This window comes from Electrona antarctica, assembly GCF_951216825.1.
Source record: "Electrona antarctica genome assembly, chromosome: 8".
NCBI lineage: Eukaryota > Metazoa > Chordata > Actinopteri > Myctophiformes > Myctophidae > Electrona > Electrona antarctica.
Genome location: NC_136789.1, coordinates 55,571,719 through 55,589,688, shown reverse-complemented (window position 1 = coordinate 55,589,688; position 17,970 = coordinate 55,571,719). Strand labels below are relative to the sequence as shown.

General features: G+C 40.5%; 1 protein-coding gene across 1 annotated transcript in view; it reads left to right on the top strand.

Moving 5' to 3' along the window:
* The window catches only part of LOC306928857 (scavenger receptor cysteine-rich domain-containing protein DMBT1-like), a 58,299-nt gene extending 44,058 nt beyond the window's left edge, over window positions 1-14,241 (top strand). Inside the window, exons 35-50 of the mRNA XM_079509131.1 lie at window positions 8-23; window positions 116-213; window positions 770-817; window positions 6,605-6,646; window positions 7,122-7,424; window positions 8,102-8,407; window positions 8,606-8,842; window positions 9,226-9,468; window positions 9,560-9,763; window positions 10,159-10,174; window positions 11,027-11,121; window positions 11,919-11,993; window positions 12,436-12,498; window positions 12,758-12,814; window positions 13,037-13,096; window positions 13,867-14,241. Coding sequence (XP_079365257.1) covers window positions 8-23; window positions 116-213; window positions 770-817; window positions 6,605-6,646; window positions 7,122-7,424; window positions 8,102-8,407; window positions 8,606-8,842; window positions 9,226-9,468; window positions 9,560-9,763; window positions 10,159-10,174; window positions 11,027-11,121; window positions 11,919-11,993; window positions 12,436-12,498; window positions 12,758-12,814; window positions 13,037-13,096; window positions 13,867-13,874 — 1,871 coding nt within the window. The 3' untranslated portion in view covers window positions 13,875-14,241. The remainder of the gene's footprint in view (window positions 1-7; window positions 24-115; window positions 214-769; window positions 818-6,604; window positions 6,647-7,121; window positions 7,425-8,101; window positions 8,408-8,605; window positions 8,843-9,225; window positions 9,469-9,559; window positions 9,764-10,158; window positions 10,175-11,026; window positions 11,122-11,918; window positions 11,994-12,435; window positions 12,499-12,757; window positions 12,815-13,036; window positions 13,097-13,866) is intronic.
* The last annotated feature ends 3,729 nt before the right edge of the window (window positions 14,242-17,970 follow it).

Below are 17,970 nucleotides of genomic sequence, written 5' to 3'. Positions count from 1 at the left end.
TTTACAGCTCCATGTTGTGCCAGGTAAGTGCTCTGTCTTATTCATCAACAGCAGTATAGTTCGCATCTTGTTTTCTATTTAATTCCTGTTCAATATAATTATCTCTTAATTACAGACCGGTTCAGTCTCAGGCAACCAATCAGGGCTCAGTTACAGCTCACAGGACCAATCAAAGTGGGTCTCCTGATGATGTGTACAGCGCACTGCAGCACGGTCAGTGTTTGAACCAATCATGTTGCTGGTAACATCTAATTATAAATGCACCAAGTCTCTATACGTACGTCTGTCTGTACGTCTGTCTGTACGTCTGTCTGCATGTGTGTAATCCACGTAACTTGAGAACTGTTTGCTCCACCGACTTCAAATTCGACAGTCGGTCGGACCCACGGTTGTACAGAACCGCCCCAAAAAGGCCTCTGCCCAGGCTCTGGGCAGGGCCCTGCCCAGAGGTCCATATGGAGCTGGCCTGTTCTGACATCATTATGACGTCTGCATAGACTCCATATTTGGGCATACCTGACATATATATGGGGACACAGACATAATATCTGGGTGGGGCATGCATTTCCAACGTAACGGGTCGGGCACCACTGTAGAGGCCCCAGGGCACCGCTCTAGTAAATCTTAATTTATTAAACAAAAAAAATGATTTGTAGTAGTTACAAGTCTGCCAGTCATTTTTTCTCCTAATTAGCAGAATGATTAGTGTGAAACATTTATGAATTAACACAAATAAGCACCACATTAATGATTGTTGGTTTCCTTATAGGTGACACAAGTGTCTATGGCGTAATCCAAAACCCAGACTATGAAAATGGTACAGTATACACGTTTTAAATATTTATTTAAATATATAAGTGAATTCTCAATTGCTGATATGTATATATGAAGCAGCTGAGTCCTGCAATGTTTAGCACATTGTTTTGAGCAATTAAATATCGTCTGCCTCTCTCCCGCTTGCATCTCTCTTTCTCTATAGTTCTCTCTGGCGCACGCACGCACGCACGCACGCACGCACGCACGCACGCACGCACGCACGCACGCACGCACGCACGCACGCACGCACGCACACACACACACACACACACACACACACACACACACAAAGCCTACTATGTTATTGAATGGAAACAGACTTCAGGTCACATACACTACAGTACACACGTTAGGTTGACTGACAACCTTAATGACTGTATTATGTGGCCGGCCATTCACAGGAATACTGTAGGCTAATAATACATTCAATAGGCATGTTGTAATATTCCAAAATTGAATAAAAGCAGAAAATAAAATGGCAGACTCCATTAGGCTACTGTATGTTGAGTATCCTGTTTAAAATGTTTACTGTAACTTTGTTTCATCTCCGTAGATACAGCTGTGTAGGACAACTCAACACCTCACTTTGCAGTGGAGCTCTCTCTCTCTCTCTCTCTCTCTCTCTCTCTCTCTCTCTCTCTCTCTCGCACGCACACGCACACGCACACAGAACATAGATGGGGCGGCTGTGGCTCAGGAGGTGGAGCAGGTCGTCCAATGATCCCTGGGTTGGAGGTTTGAATCCCGGCTCCTCCTGTCCACATGTCGAAGTGTCCTTGGGCAAGACACTGAACCCTACATTGCCTCCAATGAGTCGGTCAGTGTGAGCTCGCCACCACTGGTGTGTGAATGTGGGAAGTGAGGACGTTGGTGTCGACTGTTCGCCGCTTCACCTCCCAATGTATGAATGAATGAACCATTGTAAAGCGCTTTGAGCACTTGGAAAAGCGCTATACAAATGCAATTCATTATAGAAAATGTTAACAGCCTATTTTACAGTTGCTTCATTGTAGAGCAATACAAATATGGGAAAGATCAAATTAAATGACTATAGCTGTTTTAAAGAAATCTCATTAGATATCAGATAAAATATTGTCTGTGTTGAAAGATTTTAAACTTAGATTTTTACCAATTTTATACAGTTTTAATTAACCTATGGAAGATTGTCTTTAAAATAATTCTGCATCAAGTATTTTATTTTACAGTAGATATAAAGTCTTAATGTTTGTATGTAATGTTGACCATTAATGTGAAGTAAATAAATTGATTCATTTTGCCTCCGTTTGTTCAGAAAATCAATGATCATTGGATGTGAACAAGGTGTCAGATCTTTGTGTTTTCAGTTTGTTTCATTAGAACGTGAATTAGACGTGATTTTAAAACGGCAGTCAAGTGAGAATGTGAAACGTGATTGCACGTGAATTTTACCCACATGAAGTTATCAACAAACTGTATGTGTATGACATTTAATATTGCCTTTATTCACTCAGTCAAGATCACATTAACACGTGTTACAGTACATACTGTATGCTCTCAACGGGTCAATTATTACATTATTACACTATCAGTTTATATTATTAGGCTATTAAGATGCTATGGTGTGTATGCATCATGTTAGTGGTCTTTGGCTGCCACCATGTGGCTTAAACGTGCAATTCCATATGTTTGTCCAGTTGTGTATGTCTGGTTCACTGGTGTTGAATTCATCTCTTTGTGTGATTTAGTGACAGACAAGGCTGTTTGTAGAATTTGGTTTGATTCTACGTGTGTGTGTTTGTGTTCTAACTGCTATGTGTTTGTGAGTCACCAGATGATGTTCTAACTCTGGAACACAACTGGCCCCACATATTTACTGGAGAGCCTTTAATATGTCTATTGTTTTTAAACACAATTAACACAAGACGTAATACAGACAATTAGTTTACACAATGGTTAGACATACTTTACACAGAAGCAGAAAACAGATAAACACCAGACACCTACAGTAACAGTAAACAATCAAATAAAGTATTGAATTGAAAATAAATCTGATCAACACAAAGAGCAAAATGCAACGGCGTCCAATACATACAGTCACATCAGTTCATGAGGTAGTTCCATTATCATTTCAAAGCACGTCCAATATTTTTAGTAGCTCAAATTGCTCAGGAGGTCGCTTAGGAACTGGAAGGTTTCCTGTTTGATCCCGGGCTCCCCCAGAGTTAGTGTCGAAGTGTTCTTGGGAAAGACCACTGTCATGAAATGTGCCTAATGGACATTAATTATTCCATTCACGACATTCACGTCGTTGTAGACATTGTGCTACACTAGCTGCGGATGTACCGTGGCCCAAAAACTCTTCTGTGTTGCTCCTTCCCTAAAATCTTATCTCACTTTTTTCCCCCTGGGCGCTACTCTCCCTCTGCCAACCTGGGGCGAGCCAAGAACTGAGCTCATGCTTCATTCAATGCATGAGGAGTGAGCAGGCCGCTTCTTATCACCTGACAGGGGGGGGGGGGGAGTTTCCCCGGTTGGACGTAGCGCGTGGAAGGAACATGTTATTCCAACCAACCAGTTCCTTTCCCCTCCATCAGGCCTTGCGCCCCGGCCGACCTCGTCGCACGTGGCAGAAATTACTTCGCCACACATCCTTGCCAGTCATTGCCTTATTATTATTATTCCAATTATTCAATGGAATAATTCATTTCCATTACGCACATTAATGATAGACCCGATGAGCACCTGCCTTGCATGGTTTCCGTCGACATCGTCGGTGTATGAGTGTATGTGTGAATGGGTGAATGTAATGCTCAATCATTGTAAGGCACCTTGGATAAAGGTGCTATATACTGTAAATGCACCATTTACATCTCCCAAGTTTGGTAAAAGCGCCGCAAACCCTATCATAGATTTCACTTTCTTCGTATATGGTATCCTTTCCACAGCACAGCAATTGAGGCGGCTCACTGTAATGACCCATCCCATGATTGTGTGTGTGGTTCGTCTGGTTTGATACTAATTGTTATGTTTTCTGTTCCTGGAGGAGAGGGCCACTGGGCCGGCCTGCTGAGGTGTGTCTTGGGATTGACACACCTGGTCCCAATTATCCCCTTGGGTATTAAAGCAGGCTGGCCGAGGCCATTCTCCCAACCCAGAGAGATGCGGTGTTGCATAACGTTTCGCGCTAGGGTAAATCTTTCACCAGACAGTGGCCTTGTGGTTAGAGTATCTGCCCTGAAACTGGGAGGTCGGGGTTCGATCCCCGGCCTGGTCATACCGAGCGAGGCACGGCTAGCCGCTCCAAGAGAACGCGGTAACGTGTGAGACAAAACCGTACGACTTTGAATTTGTTGTTATCACTTTGGGGAATGCCCAAGGAAGCTTACAGAAGGAAGGGACATGGTCACGTGACTGACTGGTCACATTCATGGATTCTTTCATGGGAGCCAAACTACACCCGGAGGTTTGGCAGAATGCAGTGACCAATTCATGAACAAACACTATTTCTGAATGACTGAGACCTTTTGTAAAGTAATCGCTTCTGGAAAATAACAGAAGACATATAACACATTATTGTCTGTTTCTTTTCAATGTGTACACTGTGTAACTGTGCAGAGGTATCTAAAGAGCAAAAAGGGTGCTATTGTTTCTGAACGTGCAAAGTATCGCAAGAATGTCCACAGTTTCCTGTCTGGCAGCCAAATATCTCGATACATCCGAGACAGAAACGATACCTGCTGCTGTTTAGATCCTCAAATAAAATTATCTAGGCTACTGTGCACTCTGTGCACATCGAAAAGCAAGTGATTAGAAAACATGTAATATGTCTTCTTTTATATTCCTGAACCGATTATATGACAAAGGTCACATGACCATGACCTTTCCTTCTCTAAGCTTCCTTGGGAGGGCCAAGGAAAGAGTTACTCTTTCCTAGTATTTCGCTAAGACAGAGTCAAGTTTAATGCTACACTAGGCTAGGTCATTTTGTTTTCCCCTTTGCTGATAAATCAGCTTGAAGAGACAATGGAACTGACATTCTTAACTCAAAGGCTAGGTCTACATAGTATGATGATGAATCCATGTCACAAAAGCTACAAAATAAATGTAAATGAAGTCATCATATCACTCTCAAATAAGTATGTATAGCTATGAACTTTTAATAACGTGCCACAGCACAAGGAAACCGATGCATGTCCTCAGACATTTCATGAGAATTTAGGACATAATGCATGTCATAACAAAAGTGTGAACTTCTGCTTATAGGCTGATAGCATCTTACAACACAGGACACTGACACTGCAGCCAACAAGAAGCAAACTATAATTGTGTAGCATTCCGTTACTTCACATGTGAAGATGAAGTTTGCATCAACCTGCACAATATCATGTGAGTAGTTTTTTCATTCTTATTTTTAGTTTACTTTAACTATTACACTGTATTTAGTCAAGTCATAGCATGTCAACAGTTTGTGTGTCTGTATCATAGAAGGTCCTCACAGCAAACATTCCCCTCACCCTGCTTTGGAGAGAGCAAACTGTCCCCAGGTTTAAAATAAAAAATCACACCCGTGTGAAGTGAGGGGCGCTAATATATTAAAGTCTAACTTGTGTCTAACATGTTGATTAGGTGATGTAAACATTAAATGCCATTAACAATAAAGAGACAATATGAGGGACAATATGACGTAATGAGAGACAATATGACGTAACTTTTCCCTTCATTGTCAAAGGCGTTCTTAAAACAAACATTGAACTAAAAACAAACATTAAACCTGTATATAGGCGGGGCTAGCGACCCTCAAAAATTTGTGAAAAAGGGAGGAAGAGATCAAGAGTCATTATGAGAAAGTGATAAAAATAATGAATAAGAGAGAGGAAAACAGAACACACACACACACACACACACACACACACACCTCAGGGTATATTCTGGTCTAGGCAGGTATAATTTGCACAGAGGTATATTTAGGGCTGTTACACCTGTTCGATACCCATTTCACCCCTGTTATGGGTTAATGTCAAAGTGTCATTGAGCAAGACACTGAACACCTGTTGACTTCAGGAGATCCCCCCCCAGTTCCCCGGAGCAGTGTTGTCCATGGTGAGCAAGTTGACCATGGTGACCACCTACAAATACTTGGGCACTACATTTGACAGCAAGCTGAAATTCGATGTAAACTGTGATTTGCTGTGTAAGAAAGGCCAACAACGCCTCTTTTGTTTGAGGAGGCTCGCCAAATTTCAGGTCGATAAATCTCTAATGAAACTGTTCTACAGTGCATTTATTGAGTCGATTATCTCCTTCTCCATCATTTGCTGGTACGGAAACCTGAACATAAAGGACGAAAACCACCTTGGCAAAATGTCAGTACATTTCAGTAGCCTGGATCATGTCTTTAAAGAACAGGTGCTTAAGAAAGCCAAGTCCATTTGTACGGACAACTCCCATCCCCTCAGCTCTGAGTACAGGCTGCTTCCTTCCGGCCTTCGCCTAAAGGTTCCAGGGGCCAAAAGTAACAGGTATAAATATCCAGGCCATCCGCCATCCTGTTTTTATCTTCTATGTGTACCATGTTCTTTTTTACTGTGTTGTATGTGATTCATGTGTCTGCCTGTTATGCTTTGCTGTAAACCAAATCGCCCTTCGGGGACAAACAAATAAATGAACCTGAACCTAAATGCTCCTGATTATTACTAACATATTTTGTCTGTTCTCTCTCTCTCTCGTTCTCTCTCTCTCTCTCTCTCTCTCTCTCTCTCTCTCTCTCTCTCTCTCTCTCTCTCTCTCTCTCCTCTCTCTCTCCACACAGTGCTGTATTTCCTCGTCTACTGTGGACCTGCTCAAACAGATGGTGAGACAACGTCAATGCAAGGCATTATGGGTAGTGATAGACAGGTCATCTGATGTGTTCCTACCATCCTGCTACTGTAATACACAATTCATTTTAATACATGCACAGTTGTTAGCTTTCATAGAATAATAGTCAATACTGGTCATTTGGATAGTCCGTATTAGCATCGTCGATAGGTGATGGAGTTGGTAAAAATGGCACAAAAAGGAAAATTAATTATCTCTTTGTTATTATCACTGCTATTATAGTTAGTTATAAAGTTGGAACTACGAATTATCATGGAAGACGGAGGGGGGTGGCAAGATGTCAGATCTGGGAGCAGTTTGGGGAGGAGGTCTGGAGTCTTAGAAGTGTTGATTTAAAAAAGAGGGGTAAAACAAATAGTATTTATGACATTAATGACATTTTACACAATCCATCTCAGTTGTTCTTCTAATAACGCTAAGTTTCATGTTTTATGTTTGTTTTTTTCCAGTGAGGCTGGTCAACGGACCACATGCCTGTGCTGGCAGAGTAGAGATCTACGATGATGGCAGTTGGTGGACAGTGTGTGATGATGTGTTGGATCTGCCTGATGCCCAGGTAGTGTGTAGACAGTTAGGCTGTGGAACAGCTCTGTCAGCAAAGAGCAATGCATTCTTCGGACCGGGAGTTGGGAACATCTGGAAGAATACGATAATCTGTTCAGGTCATGAATCAAGTCTCTCACAGTGCAGCCATTCTAGGTCTGGATCCTTTTACTGTGCTCACAGTGAAGATGTTGGTGTTGTTTGTGAAGGTAAATATATGATACTAGAGGCTCTGGCCGCCATGTGGCCCTCATGTCTAGAGTTCACACCTATGGTTGAGTAATATGACATGCCTACTACTATATGGGTGTATCAGCTTTGTTTATGGTTATGTCTGAGACAGGGTGACGTGGCCGTGGTTAACCCGCCTGCCAACCGGCCCTCCCATTAGCCCATTTTAATATAGGATGCACTTAATAAATGCATATTATTGCTACTGTAGGTCAGAGTTTACTATGAAAAGCATCTTGCGTCCGTCACGCCTCGTGACACGCTCCATATATGGCCAATACAGAATTAATTCCATATGTTGATCTGACCTCATCAAACCCTGTACACGCAAGACATGCTCTATATACGGCGTGTGTCATGGAGAAGACTGGATCATCACCTACATCTGCATATATGGAGCCGGCCAGCAACTCTGCATCTGACCTCACAGATAGCAGATTAATAGTTTAACTCCTGCTTCTTAACTGTGCCGTATGAAGAAGCTCTGTTGTTTCAGCGCGACCTCACCCTTTAGGGCGTCTTACTGATATATTTTTAACCGTAGTATAATTGGTATGTACATGTGTGTTAGAATTTGTGAAAATAATTCTTGAATTGAACTTTAGAGGAGTGACTTTGAGAGCTGTTTTTAATCCAATATTGTACTTTCCAACAGACAACAGGCCTGTTCTCAGTGTGTCTCCTCCATGGTTGAGTCCTGGAGTCTCAGTGACTCTGAGCTGTGAGGTTAAAGGATCATCTGCAGACTGGAGCTTCTACTGGTACAGAGCTGTTCCTAAACCTTCACACAACAACTACATGTATGAGCCTAAGCTCTTACCTGGTAGCCTCCATGGGACTGTAAAAGGTTCCTTCATCATTCATGATCCTACAGGAACAGGAGGATATGTGTGTGAAGCTGGGAGAGGAGACCCAGTTTATTACACTAGATACAGTGAACCTCAGTTTGTCTGGTCTGGTGGTGAGTTTGTTTTACATATTGTAACTTCTAGGTAGATTTTTAGATAGCCCACATGACAGCCTCTGCACTTACTTACTTACTTACTTACTTACTTACTTTTCCTATTTTCGCTCACATCAGATTTTTCCAGAGTTTAGTTTACTGTCATTGCAACACTGTTTTTTAACCACTGACCTCTGACCCTGTGTTGTGTTTTAGATGCTCATTCTTCAGGTTCTCTCACAGTGAGTTCTAACAGAACTCAACACTTCTTCTCTGAGCATCATTCTAAGTCTTACTCAGTGAGATGTGAGGGAAAATCTACTGAATGGAGATTGAAGTGGTACCCTGATCATAAAACGATCATAATACGTCCAGGTGAAAGTGTAACCACAGTGTTCTGGTGTGAGTCTGGATTGGGAGAGTACAGCAATGCTGTCAACATCACAATACATGGTGAGTCCAGTTACTTCATTCAATACCTAACAATACTGTTGAATTCAATAAACTCATTACACCATTTTGTATTACTTCAGTGTGAATCCTAGCATATGGGATGTTTATTTGTTTGTTTTTTGAGGGGCGCCAGCCCCTCCTATATACAGCTTGTTGTCCTAACTCGTGTCACATTTGCCATTGACAATGAATTGAGAATTTAACGTCATATGTGTCTGAGCAAATCAGCTTTTTGTGCCAACACAAACATGAAATGCCTTTGACAATGAAAGGAGAATTTACGTCATATGTGTCTAAGAAAATCGGCTAATCACAGTCTTTGATGATGTACGATGATAAGAGTGTCCCTCACTTCACATGGGTGTGACTTTTACTTCTTACAGATGGTCCTGTCATCCTGGTGAGTCCTGTTCACCCTGTGGCTGAGGGACATGAAGTCACTCTTCGATGCAAACACAGAACACACTCGTCTCTCTCCAACGTGGACTTTTATAGAAATGAAGAACCGGTCCAAACTAACACCAATGGAGAGATGATCATACCTGCTGTATCTGAGTCTGATGAGGGATTCTACAAGTGTAACTATTCTGGAGGAGAGTCACCACAGAGCTGGATGGCAGTAAGAGGTATACTGTGAACCCATTTATGTTTTACTTTCTTTTTGTATTAATTGTTAATTTGTTCAACCTTCAATGACTGGATCTACTCAACCCTCAGTGACTGGATCTACTCAACCCTCAGTGACTGGATCTCAACTTCCAGTGACTGGATCTACCCAACCCTCAGTGACTGGATCTCAACCTCCAGTGACTGTAGCTGAACAGAGTTCTCCACATGTAGTGTGGTTGATTGTAGGACTTGTTGTGATTCTTCTACTGACCGTCCTTCTACTGCTGCTGTATCGATACAGAACATCTAAAAGTGAGAACCACTCAAACAGAGTTTATCCCTACAATAATGTTGTGTAAAACACTATTTTCTTTTCTTTTTTACAATATATTTATTGCATTTTCCTTTTTTTAACAAACAAACAATACAACAGAACAATACATAACACATCAGACAATACAATTACTTAAAAAAACTAAACAAAAACATACAGTACATACATATATAAATACAGTAGGCTATAATATAATAAGGGCACTTAGACTGGTAACAACAACAGAGTCTTTATGGCCACAAGACCAAACAACTGCAGAGAATACAATTAGACACTTTCAGTCTCCACCATTAAATAGGATACATCATTGTCTGTAATATATTGGATGTAAAACACTATTTAACACATTTTACTCTTTGTTTTTAAATTACAGATCCATGTTGTGTCAGGTAAGTAGTGGTACTGATCTATATGTTTGTATAGGGCTGTTCCCGATAATTAATATCCTTAGTCAACTGGAAGCTCATCCTTAGTCAACTGGAAGCTCTTACATTTTCTACAGAGTATTACAAGACAGTGATAAGTAGCCTTGGGAAACAACAGTGGCCCATACTGTAGTTCAGGATCATATCTCCTGTGTTTGTAGCGTGAGGTGGCTTGATGTACACACCTGTTATACCTCCCCTGGACATGATGCATATGCCATAGGAACGTTACCCCCAAACCAACCCTTGACGCTGAGTGCCAACTGCCAAGCAGGGATAGGCATTGTGTCATTTTATAGTGTTTGGTATGACCCGCCCGGGGGAATTCAACCCCAACCTCCCAATGTCAGGACGGCCACTCTAACCACAAGGCCACTGAGGGTGTTACAGGCGATGGAAGGGGTTAATTAATAGACTTAGTAACAAATTATAGTTGGCATGACAAGTTTGTGTGTACAGAGATAGAGATGGGCCAAGCTAACGCTGATGGCTAATGGGAATGGCACAAGATTTCAATGTTTGCTAACCAGCACCAGAATTAGTCTAAATCCACCATCAAACCAAGGAAACACATGTAGATGAACCCAGGAGAAAATGATACACTGGTGCAGTTTGTCTGTCCCTGATACTGTATTATGACCTCATGATATGAGAATATGTGTAGGACTAGCAATGTGTATAGAATAAAAACCTTGACGAATCAATGGATTCTTATTCAACCACCCAGGGGGTCATCTGTGTGTAGCCTACTTTAAGACACGATCACAGCAGATCTTATTCACTACTTTATGATGCTAAATATTTACCTGGAAATAGATCTGTCAGGTTCCAGGGAACCAATCAGCACTCAGGAGCGGACCAGAGGACCAATCGGCAAGGAAGTCCAGACGGCCATTCCCCACTTCAGCATTGTAAGCCTTTCAATCAATCAATCAATCAATCAATCAATCAAACAAACAAACAAACAAACAATCAAACAATTACCCCAGTCTTCGCCTCACTCCCCTGGCTACCTGTTGTTTGTGTTGTTATACAGTTGGGTGCCACCGATATTGTGCCTTATCATTTGACCCATTTAGGCCTGACCTCAACATTTTTAAAAATCCTTCTAAATCCTCCAGTTTTCTGAAATAAATATTTTCACGATTTTTAAAAAATAGCAGACCTACAAGCTCGCGAGTGGCGCGCTATGAGCTTGTAGATCTGCTATTTTTCAATAGCTAAATTATAACATAATGTTTAAAACACCAAAAGGCGTTCCCCCCCAAAATGGGTTAACTGTCCTTTTGCGCAGATCACGCAAACCTCAGCAAAAATAAAAGGACAATATCGATGGCCTCCAACTGTACCATGCTATTTTTGTCTTATTCTTCCTTTATTTGATCCTGTACAGGACTTTGGTTGACCCTTGGTCTTTGTAAATGTGCTTTATAAATAAAGTTTGATTTGATTTTGATTTGATTTGATGAAACAAACACACAGGCAAATGGAATATTTACAGATAGTTTCAACCAACTCATCTGGACAGCAATATAAACCAACCAAGGTCAATGAAACAGTCAAATTTAAGGCTCTCAAGCCACGATGTAAACATGTACAGTACGTAGCACATCATGTATCACATTATTGTTTAGATGAGTGGACGCTGTTAGATTTTATATCATCACAGTGTAGATGATATGAATTTACATATTTCTTTGTTTTTCAGACGAGGCTGCCGCTGAGTCCGGTGATGTGACATATTCAGAGATTGAACTCAAACATATGGGCAAGAGAAAGAATGGTGAGCAAAAAAACATAGTTTAAGGTTATGGACTGTATAGTGGTGATTGTATTTAACAACCACTGTCTGTCTGTCTGTCTGTCTGTCTGTCTGTCTGTCTGTCTGTCTGTCTGTCTGTCTGTCTGTCTGTCTGCCTGCGTGCGTGCGTGATCAGTCCAATTAATATCCTTTGTCTCGTCAAAATAAACAAATAAAGTAAAGGTAAAGTGTGCGTGCATGTGTGTTGTCAAATGATGTCAAATATGCACATGACATGAGGATCCATTAAGACAATAAATTGTCGTATTGTTTTAGTCTCCCATAGTCCTAAATGAATGAGCTCAACTACTACATTGTCATACACAACACGGGGTGTCTTCATAACAGTGTAAAATCATTTCTACGTAGTTATTAAACATATACATTAAATATAAGTGTTCCTAACAGAGAGTTTCTTCCGCAGAGAAACCCGCTGATCCATTTGAGAGTTCTTTGTATTCTGAAGTGAAGACTGGATCACACACAGGTAATATTCAGTTCCTATCAGTAAATTGTTCATATGAATATCCGACATGCATTACATTTTGTTTTGGTGTAATTTTTAAGGGTTAATTATTTACCTCCAACATAGTGTGCATTGTGCAATACACTTCAGAGAACTTAATAGTAACTTTGAAAGAAGCAGCCAAAGTGTATATTGTGAATTGAACTGAATTAATTCAATATATCAAATAAAAGTTCTGAACAGGTTTTAATGCTTTATTGCTCTGACCTGTGTTTTGTAGCAGCAGATGTGACGTACGCCCAGGTTAACTACCAAAACAAAGACAGGAATAAGAAAGGTACGTGACATGTACCTACATGCACTGTCAATATACACAATATACTATAGGAGTTATATATAGCTCTACAATGCATCTGTTACATAATGAGAAAATACTAAAACTACAGCAGCAGCTAGACATATTAATATGGTTAAAGATTGAAACCGCTTGAATCAACATTGTGGATGTGCTCTACTTATAATTTGTTAATATGTGTGTGTGTGTATTGACATTCATCAGCAGCTCCAGAGCAGAGTGAAGATACAGTTTATTCTCAGGTCAAAGCAGGGACATCTCTCGGTAAGATTCTGTCTTCATATAGAACAGCATGCAGAGCTAATGCTGCTCATAACCTAACTAGCCGTTTCCTCAAGACCTCATGTGTCACTTTGATTAGCATCTTGCCATGTCATTTAAGTGTTAGCCAACGTACTTCTCCATTGTCAGTGGTTGTTATGACAACCAAATACTGGTACCTTTATAGTAACATTATTGAAAGGATTGAGATGTATCATGTCATTTTCGAAGGGATCTAAACTCTATATGATTCAGTGTAGCAGTGAGTGATGGGTGGTGAATGGTAGTGGTAAAACTAACCGCAGAAGAGAGAGATCTGCCATGAATGGTTCATAAACCATAATGTTTGTGCATCCACTGACCAATGATAAGGTTCTATGAACATGGTGATGCCCTGTAAACTGTTTATATTGTTCATCAATAGCTGTAAGGCTATTGTGGTTCACCACTGTCTTTATAGTTGTGGTCCCTTGAGTTGGATTGACTTTATAGTTAACATTCTTTACAGAGCTGAAGGCCAACACATCTGTCCATGTGTATAACCTAAGCAAGACACATAGGTGAAAGCAAATAGCGATATCATATAATTATAATGAGAGTAAAAATTAAATAACTTCAGAAATTGTGGTGGGAGAAATGTAACTGTTGGGAACTATACAGAATATCTCTGTGTATAAATGCAATGCATGTGACTTTTTGGAAGTTAAATTGGTAATGCCAGACATCTATTTGGAGTTTTTTTTGTTAAATTGTATGACGCTATTTAATTTCAGGTCTGTGAAGAAAACTGGCTGAAGGGAAAAACAGTCCTGCAGATGTTAGAACGAAGTCTATGGCTCTTTTCTTTTTTTAGGTATTGTTTCATTGAAATCTTATTGTCATCACATGGCTTTGATCATGTTTGATGTTATGTTCGTAACTAGGTGCCAAGGATATAAAATGTAACTTTTATTATGCTTTATACATATAATGCTGTTTTAAATCATGTGCCATTGATTCCAATTCCATGCTCCAAATGTAAGTGCTACCGATGACACTCCTCTGCAGGGACCATACTGTATGTAAATGATATTATAACTATTTCTAATGCAATATATTTACTGTGCATTGTATTCTGTCAAATGAACAAATAAAATATATATTATGGTCCCATTTGAACTCATTGAACAGTCCTAAAACTGCATTGTTTGCAGAGTCAGATACAGATAAAGCATTGCACAAAACGACCCAAATGACCCGACAGCTGTCCACTTTTTAAGTGATAACTCTGGAAGTTATCCGCAGTGACATCAGAGGAGGTGATAGACCACAGGCATAAATATCGACGGTGCAACTGGTGCAATGCACCAAGGCCCAGACGCCGTGGGGGCCCATGGCCATGAAAGAAGAACATTTTAAAAAATACGAAGGTGACGGACGGTGAAAAGAAAGCCTGGGTATACCGAGGCTATAGTGAAAAGTTGACTCGGTCGCATGAAGAGTAACACCAAGGATTCGTCAGTGATGTCACTGGTTTATAAACAGCTTGTGTGATAGACTCAAAACGTTATACTTTAAAAGCCACCAGTGTTCCCTGTATTTTATTGTGACAGCCATGCAACGCCTTGCAACCGTTATCCACAATGACAGTTAAGGGGTTGCAAGTGGTGTGGTTTAATTGGGCTTTAAGCAGTACTTCTTTGAAAAACCTATTTGGTCATAAACGTTCAGCCAAGTCAGATGCTTCACAGTGGATTCAAAGTTCAAACCTCTAGACTCCACAGTGGTGTACATGTACTTTACCTGAACACCCCCAATCATCTTTACTTCTAAACCCAGCTGCATTATAAGACAACATTTGTTTATACCTGCACTGAATGACAATGAGATCGCGTACATCTTTGTCTTCCTCCAGCTTTCTTCAAAGAAAGAGGAAATAAGAACACTTCTGTATTGACTAAAGAAGAAGTTAGAACAAAATATGCTGAGCTCACGACATGAAGTGTAACTTCTCTCTTACCCCATCCCCCTTCCTCTCCCTCTCCCTCTTTCTCTCTCTCTCTCTCTGTATTTCTCACATGCAGTAGTATATTATGTCCGTGTGAACAGGAATTAGAAACGTTTATTTCAAGTGTTCATCACAGGAGAGGATATGGCTCATATCTTGCCCTGCGTTCTCCTCTGTGAGTATATCACTATTATTGCTAGTAGCTTTGTTGTCCATTGAATTAATTGAATTAATATGTGAATTAAGTTTAGTTAAACAACAATTAAGGTTTTATAAAAGTAAAACCTTTGAGAGGTTCAATACATTAAAACCAAAATTGTATACTCAATTTGTGTGACAGATGAACCAAATTACCCTGCTGTGTGTGTGTGTGTGTGTGTGTGTGCGTGCGTGCGTGCGTGCGTGCGTGCGTGCGTGCGTGCGTGCGTGCGTGCGCGCGTGTGTGCATGCGTGTGCGTAGTGTTAAATGAATGGTTTTCACTTTTCACGTACAGTTTAGTGCATGCGTCACGTGTGCGTGCGTGCGCGCGCACGTGCGTGCGTGCGTGTGTACTTGTGTGTGTACATGTGCTACATGTTTGCCTGTGTGTGTGTATGTGCATCCATGTGTATGGGCAGTGGGCACACATTGCAGCCACCCATTGTCCTAACACCTGCCCACTTGCCTTCAAGAGGAAGTGCCCATTTTAACCACATGAACCCGCTGAGTGTCGCTATTCTATAGGTTGACAAAGCTCACAAGGTGTTGCTTGCAGATCAGCTATTGTCTGTGAATGGAAAGGTGTAGAGGGAAACACTAGCGGACCCGAGTACAGAGCCCTGGAGATATAAATAGAAGTGGTTATTGTCTATAATTAATTTCATTTATTTTACTGAACCCACAAAGCCTATAGCAGGGGTCTTCAACAGGTGGTCAGGGACCCCTGGGGTCCAGAGTTAATCTGTCCAGGGTGTTCCCCAAATGTTTGTGTGATAGGATTTATTTTTTACTTTAACAGCTTGAATTAACCCTATACAGCATGGTCAAGTTTACTAAGTAATTAAATAAATATCTGAAAACAGTAAAAGAATAAAACACACACACATTAACATGAATCTAACAAAACAACATGAGTCTATGAAGAAATCTAGGTGCTGTGCTGTGCTTTTCCTCACTGTCCGGGGCGGGGGGTGGTGGGGGGTGGACCGCGTTGCCTGTCCCCTTGTACATATGCAGATCAGGCATTGAGCAGGGGCGGGCCCCCATGACGATTATAAAAACATTTCGTCTCTGACTCAATGCGTGACATTTGTAGTTTGGTGTGCATGATGTAAATTCACCTTTGAATCACTATAGGTCTGAAACATCATTATCTTTCATTTCCATGACAAATATGTAGTTGTTGTGGATAAAAGGTTAATTATGGGATTCTTTGCGTCATCACTTGAGCCTGATTGGATACAATTTTTATCCCAGTCCCACCCTGAAAATGTGTTTTCTGTACTGTTACTGAACAAACACTATAGCAAAGCCTAGCCCTTTATAATGCATTATAAGCTCATTTATAATTCATTATAATGTGCTTATAAGGCATTATAACACTCGTTATAAATGTTTGTAATCATGTATAACAACTTATAACCATGTTTATAACATATTATAAGTGCTGGTCATAATGCATTATTATGCTCAGTGGAACAGCACATTATAACTATTATAACTTAGGTGGTTATAAAGGCACACAGATAAGTACTGTAATGTCTGTGTCATAATGCATTATAACCGATGTGTTTTTTAAATGGAATAATGTCTTATAAACATCAATAATATGCTATAGCATATTATACAAAGTTTTGTCACTTTACTTAAAGTCACAAAGTCATGCTATAGGGTATTATAAAATGATACAACTGCTAATAACCATTAAAGAATGTTGCCACTTTACTTAAACGTCTCAAAGTCCTGCTATAGCATATTATTGATGCTTATAAGACATTATTCCATTTAATAAACACCACACACACATACACATACCACCTAAGTTAAAATAGTTATAATGTGCTGTTCCACAGAGCATAATAATGCATTATGACCAGCACTTATAATATGTTATAAATGTGATTATACGTTGTTATATGTGATTACAAACATTTATAACGAGTGTTATAATGCCTTATAAGCACATTATAATGCATTATAAATACGCTATAATGCATTATAAAGATGGCCGTAATATAAAGTGTTACTGAGTAGCCTACTATAGCTTTTAACACCTTATTAATCCATATTTATAATATGTGTCTGACCCGCCATTTACCTCCCCTCTGTGTGTGTGTGTGTGTGTGTGTGTGTGTGTGTGTGTGTGTGTGTGTGTGTGTGTGTGTGTGTGTGTGTGTGTGTGTGTGTGTGTGTGTGTGTGTGTGTGTGTGTGTGACTCTCTCTCTCTCTCTCTCTCTCTCTCTCTCTCTCTCTCTCTCTCTCTCTCTCTCTCTCTCTCTCTCTCTCTCTCTCTCTCTCTCTCTCTCCACACAGTGCTGTATTTCCTGTGCTGTGGACATGCTCAAACAGATGGTGAGACAACGTTAATGCATTGAATTTTGAATTATGGGTAGACAAGACACAATTTACACAATGCAGAAAATTGCTTCTCCTTTAACAACACTAAAGTGTAATGTTTGTTTTCTCACTCAGGTTATCATCCTACAATGATGCTGGTCAACGGCCCAAACTCCTGTTCAGGCAGAGTAGAGATTTACTACAATCACACTTGGGGGACAGTGTGTGATGATAACTGGGATCTGAATGATGCCCATGTGGTGTGTAGACAGTTAGGCTGTGGAAGGGCTCTATATGCGCCACATTATGCATTCTACGGACAGGGTGATGGGGACATCTGGTTGGATGAGGTCC